Source organism: Electrona antarctica (genome assembly GCF_951216825.1).
Source record: "Electrona antarctica genome assembly, chromosome: 7".
NCBI lineage: Eukaryota > Metazoa > Chordata > Actinopteri > Myctophiformes > Myctophidae > Electrona > Electrona antarctica.
This window is the reverse complement of record NC_136812.1, coordinates 13,800,530-13,806,529: the sequence shown is the minus strand read 5'-3', so window position 1 is coordinate 13,806,529 and position 6,000 is coordinate 13,800,530. Positions and strand designations below refer to the sequence as shown.

The 6,000-nt window shown below is 42.3% G+C and overlaps 1 protein-coding gene across 1 annotated transcript in view; it reads left to right on the top strand.

Annotated features, from left to right (window-relative positions):
• The window catches only part of plpp3 (phospholipid phosphatase 3), a gene marked incomplete at its 5' end in the record, with an annotated part of 52,694 nt that continues 46,694 nt past the window's right edge, over window positions 1-6,000 (top strand). Inside the window, 2 exons of the mRNA XM_079505385.1 lie at window positions 1-6; window positions 3,474-3,578. Coding sequence (XP_079361511.1) covers window positions 1-6; window positions 3,474-3,578 — 111 coding nt within the window. The remainder of the gene's footprint in view (window positions 7-3,473; window positions 3,579-6,000) is intronic.

Genomic DNA, 6,000 nt, shown 5'->3' with positions numbered 1-6,000 from the left:
ATGACGGTATAGTAACATGGACATTGTAATATTTGGAATTCATAGCATGTCTATGTAGGTGATGTTTTAGGTTAGCTTTTCTTTCCGTTTCCCCCTTTTCCCCTTGTAATACATTTTTCTAAACATTTTTTTGATTAATGTTTAAGGCCTATGTCTACTGTCTATGGGGGGGGGGGGGGGGGGGGGGGGAGTCTGTAAAATAGAAGGGGTGGAATGTCCTTGAGATCCGTGAGATCTTATTAATGCTCATATCTTCTTGTGGTCATGGGAAGCTGACATTTGGCCATCTGTTGGCTGATACATTTTTTCTGGGAGACATCCAGATTCAGTGATGGAAGAACATTTTACTTAAGTAAAAGTATCAATTCTGCAATGTAGAAATACTCTGTTACAAGCAGAACTTATTCAATATGTAGGCTACGGTATACAAGTACAAAAGTATCAGCATCAACTAAAGGGGAATACCACTCATTTTCAACATTTTACTGTCATTAATATAATATTAATAATAGAGTTGTTGTGTGGAAACAGTGTTGTTTTTGGCAGCAAATTTAGATTTTAGTTTTAGTCATAGTCTTTTGAATAGTTTTCATTTAGTTTTAGTCACATTTTAGTCACCTGGAATGTTTAAGTGTTAGTCTAGTTTTAGTCGACTAAATATCATAAGATTTTAGTCGATTAAATCTACGGTTGATTTAGGGCCTGTTATACAGACGAGGACGATTTCGGTGTTTCTGGGGCAAGTAATTAGCCGATCTGCCCTTTTTGTGAAATTAAATTAAATTAAATCTATATTTACCCAGGGTATCTGGGCTAAGCTCAAGAACTTGTTTCCAGCCAGGCCCTGCTCATAGAACACATTTCATCGTAGTGGTGCAATGCCTTGTTCAAGGGCATTTCAGCGGTGGTAATTTTAACGTGTCGGACGGCTGATTCGAACTGGGAACCTTCCGGTATCAAGACCGCGCTGCTATCCGTTCGGCCACCGCTGTCACACGGAGACGGCCGTTAGACTTTTTCAATTTTAAGGTTTTTTATTAAGCATAGTAGAGGGGTTTGGACAGGGAAAAATGCAGTACATGTGATATGTTATGCTTCTTTTTCTTTTATATAACAAAACAAAACAAAACAAGACAAGACAAGACGAAAACAACCCCCCACCCTCCCACTTGGAACTTTGACACCTTCTCCTTTCACCTTGTAGGTTTTCCTTTTCTTTTTTTTTTAATAAAGTAAATAGTAGCAATAGCCAGCACAGAGAAGTAGAAAAGAGAGAGAAATAGACAGAAGTGAATAGTGACTCCATGATGTTGTAGGAGAGAGTGGTTGAAAGAGATAAGGGGTACTGCTGTTTATTTTGGAAGTAGATAGGAAGAAAGAAAGAAAGTAGGAGAGGAAAGGAATGAAAGGGTCAAGAGGGGAATGAGGTTGGTGTGCAGAGTAGGAGGGGAACATCGTGGTTCATAACAAATGGCCTATGGGGTGTTCGAAAGACTTGACAGATTCTCGAGATAGGTTATTGTCGCACCCCAGGAGGAGGCGAATCCTCCTGGAGAGCAACGTAGATCGTATTTAATTTTCTCGAGATTCAGGAATAACATGGCATCTTTCAGCCAGTGGTCTGATTTAGGGGGAAGTGAAGATTTCCAGTCTAGGAGGATTCTCCTTCGAGCGAGTAATGATAGGAAGGCTATACAGTCATGAACCTTTTTGTTACACTTAATATTGTTAGAGAGTACACCAAAGATTGCCACTTCAGGACAGGGAAGTAAGGGTATACTAAACATTTCTGATAAGGATCGAAATATGGCAGTCCAGTATTGTATTAATTGAGGGCATGACCAGAACATGTGTGTTAAGTTAGCTGGGGATAAGTGGCATCTATCACACTTGTCGTCAACACTGGTATACATTCTAGCTAGTTTAGCTTTGCAGTAATGAGAGCGGTGTAGAATTTTAAGTTGGATTAAGTTTAGCCTGCCACATGAGGTACTACTATTTACCCGAGTAAGGGCGTTACTCCACGTCTCATCCGTTATGGTTTCACCCAGCTCCCCTTCCCAGCCTGATTTGGTTCTATTGAGAGAGGTGGTCCTTAAATTAGAAATAATGTTATAGATATAAGACAAAAGGCCTTTTACTTGTAACGGGGCATCTAAGATGGATTCAGTTCCAGATTTGGAGGAGATGTTAGGAAAAGAAGGATTGTGTGACTGGACGAAGTGACGGATCTGGAAGTATCTAAACAAATGAGAGTTGGGTAAATTGAATTTGGATGCCAGTTCCCTGAAGTTAGCAAAAATACCGTTGACATAAAGATCCTCCAGTCTAACGAGTCCTGATCTAGACCACAGAGAGTAAGTTGGGTCTGACATTGCAGGAGTGAACAGGTGGTTATTACGTATCGGGCTATAGGGAGAAAGTTCTCTGAGGTTGAATGAGGATCTGAATTGGGACCATATTTTCAAGGTGTTCCTAACGATAGGGTTGGAGGTATAGCGGTTCTGGGAAATGGGTAAATTGGATGTAATAAGAGCCAATAGAGATGTGCCCAAGCATGAACTGGCTTCATTTTGGCACCAGTCCAAATCAGGGTTGTGAATCCAACTGACCAACTTAGATATATTAGCAGCCCAGTAATAGTACTTAAAGTTGGGGAGGGCAAGTCCCCCATCAGGTCTGGATCTTTGTAGGTATTCTTTTTTAATTCTCTGAGATTTACCTCCCCATATAAATGATAACATGAGTTTGTCCAGGTTACGGAAAAAATACACAGGTATAAATATTGGCAATGCTTGAAACAAGTACACGAAACGGGGTAGGACATTCATCTTTATACTATTCACTCTACCTGCCAAGGATATATTCATGATCTTCCATCTATCTAGGTCCAGTTTAAGTTTTTCAACAAGAGGTAAAAAATTATCCGTAAACAAGGAATTTGTAGTCTTACGGATGTGGATTCCAAGATAGCGGAAACCAATTTCTGTTACCCGAAAGGGCAGGGAATCATTGGGTATTTGACGAGCCAGGCAGTTCACTGGGAAGCATTCACTTTTATTAAAATTTAACTTATAGCCTGAAAAAGAGCCAAATCTGTTCAGAAGTTCGATGATCTTTGGGACATTACAAACTGGATCAGATAGGTATAGCAGTAGATCATCAGCGTATAGCGAAAGTTTATATTCTGTTCCCCATCTGTGAATACCTTGTATAAAGGTTGGCGATTTGAGTGCAATCGAGAGGGGCTCGATTGCGAGTGCGAACAGCAGGGGGCTTGCAGGGCAGCCCTGTCTACAGCCTCTTGAGAGAGTGAACATCTGGGATTTCATCCCATTTGTGACCACTGAAGCCTTAGGCGAGGAATAAAGGAGTGAAATCAACGATATGAAGATAGGACCAAAGCCAAAGTTCTTGAGGATCTCCAATAGGTAGCCCCACTCGACCCTATCAAATGCCTTCTCCGCGTCCAGGGAGACCACTACCTCCGGGGTCTCCAAGGACGCGGGAGAGTGGATGACATTGAGGAGGCGGCGGATGTTAGAGGAGGAGTGGCGGTCCCTGATGAAGCCTGTTTGGTCAGTTGAAATGATGTCTGGTACCACTATCTCCAACCGTGATGTTAAGGTTTTTGCGAGTATTTTATAATCTGTGTTTAGGAGCGAAATGGGGCGATATGAGTTACAGTTCAATGGGTCTTTGTCTGGTTTCAAAAGGAGAGAGATTGATGCTTCTGTGAGTGTTTGTGGAAGAGACCCCTGGTCCAGAGAGTCAACAATCATGTCCAGTAGAAGTGGAGCCAATTTGTTGGAAAATAATTTATAGAATTCAATTGGGTAACCGTCTGGGCCAGGGGACTTACCATTTTGCATTGCTGAAATAGAGTCTATTATCTCACTCAACTGTAGCGGTTGTTCTATAGATTCACGCTTTGTGGAATGAAGGGTCGGAAATCGGAGATCCCCAAGAAAGTTCAGCATGTCTGTATTGTCCGCTGGAGATTCAGAGGAGTATAAATTAGAGTAAAAGTTTTTAAATGAGTCATTAATCTCTGAAGGAATAACTGTGCATGCGTTGGATGGTGTCTTAATCTGAGAAATATTTCTTGATGCAATCTCCTTTTTAAGCTGGTGTGCTAATAAGCGACTGGCTTTCTCTCCGTGTTCGTAGATAAGACCTCGTGAGCGCAGTAAAAGTTTCTCCGTTTCCTCTGTAGTGAGTAAGTTATACTGCATTTGTGCATTCAACCTGTCTTTGTAAAGCTCAGGTGAGGGTGAAGCTGAATATTCGTTGTCAAGTTTTGTAATACGTTCCAATAGGTGGACCTGTTGTTGTCTTTTTAATTTATTGTGCTTTGAGCAATAAGATATTATTTCGCCTCTTATTACAGCTTTCAAAGTTTCCCATAATAAAGATGGAGATACAGAGTCTGATTTATTATTTAAAATAAATTCATCAATTTTATTTGAAATGAATGAGCAGAAATTGGGATCGTTTAAAAGTAGAGGGCTTAGCTTCCAAGGAGGACGTGGCTTATGCAAATTTGAGAAGTTTAAATCAAGCAGTAAGGGGGCGTGGTCTGAAATGACAATTGCTGAGTATTCAGTATAGACTTTAACGGCTAATTTTGAAACTTCCTTCCAGAGTGGGAAAGTTTGGAGACGCGACTTTCACGTCTCCGCGTGTACAGCGAATGCCGCCTAATTTGCTGAAACGGTGATGTCATAGTCCCCTCGCCCATAGGCGGCGGGTGTGTAAGGCTAGGGAAGGCTTAGCCTTCCCAAAAATGTTGCTGGGTATTTTTTTAATATATATAATATATGTGCGCAGCATTATATAGGCTATTGTGTGTGCGTGTGTTGTCGCTGCCCCCTGGTGATCGCTGATCGGGTCATATGATTGGCTACTTGGTAGCCTTTCTATTCTTTCTTGGTAGCCTTTCTTTTCTCTTCCTTCCAGTCGCTTTGTAGCAAACAGACTAGTAGCGCGCGCTGGTTTGTTTTGGAAAACAGCAAAACGCAAAATGGATATAGCCTACGCCCTACGGTCTTTTTCAAGGCAAAGATAAAGTAATTCAGAACTAAGAAGAAGCTGTGAGTCCGAGTCGGCTCGGCTGTCAGCACTCAGCAGCACCACCAGTGACCGCACGGTTCACAGTTCACACCACTGCAGCAACACTGACACGTTCAGCGGAGTGGCTGCTGTCTCTGTGCCGTCTGTGAAGAGCCATGCGCCGGGAGGGGCAGCAACACCGCCGGGTAATCTCCACACTGACTCGAAAATTAAGAATACCCATATCGGCCAAAATATCCCAAAACAATGCCCGGGGAACTTTAATTAAAAGCTAGATGCAGTGTCTATAATTGGGTCAAGGGTGTTGCTTTCGTGAGCAATGGTGTACGAGATTGGTAATAAATTGGTCAAAGTAACTAATTTTTAGACCATCTGGGGGAAATAAATAAATAAATTTGCGCGGCCTCGCTCCGCTCGGCCGCGAGAGTTGCCCCCCCCCCACGCAATTCTAGCCTACCCAAAGGTAAAATCCACCCGCCGCCTATGCCCTCGCCCCCTCCAAACTAACCAGTGTTAATGGTTTATTTCACCATAACCACTTACATATAAGTATCACAGCTATTTTATATTTGCACATAATGTCTATAAATCTCTTCTCCAAAAATAGCCGATCTGCAGCCCGTGCACGCAAACAGTTGCTGAGATTGAGCAGGCATGCACGAGAGAGGAGTTGTGTGTGAGGAGCTGATCACAGATAGAGGGAAAGTGTTATATTTGGCCTATTATTTATGCTATATATTATTGACAGACCGCGTCTGTGTCAGACGCAGTCACAGTCACAGAGAGAGAGAGAGAGAGAGAGAGAGAGAGATGCTGCGTGTTAAAAAATAGAAGGGGTGCGCACGCTCTCTCTCTCTCTCTCTCTCTCTCTCACACACACTCTCTCTCTCTCTCTCTCTCACACTTACTTTGTGCTTGCTGCTGTTT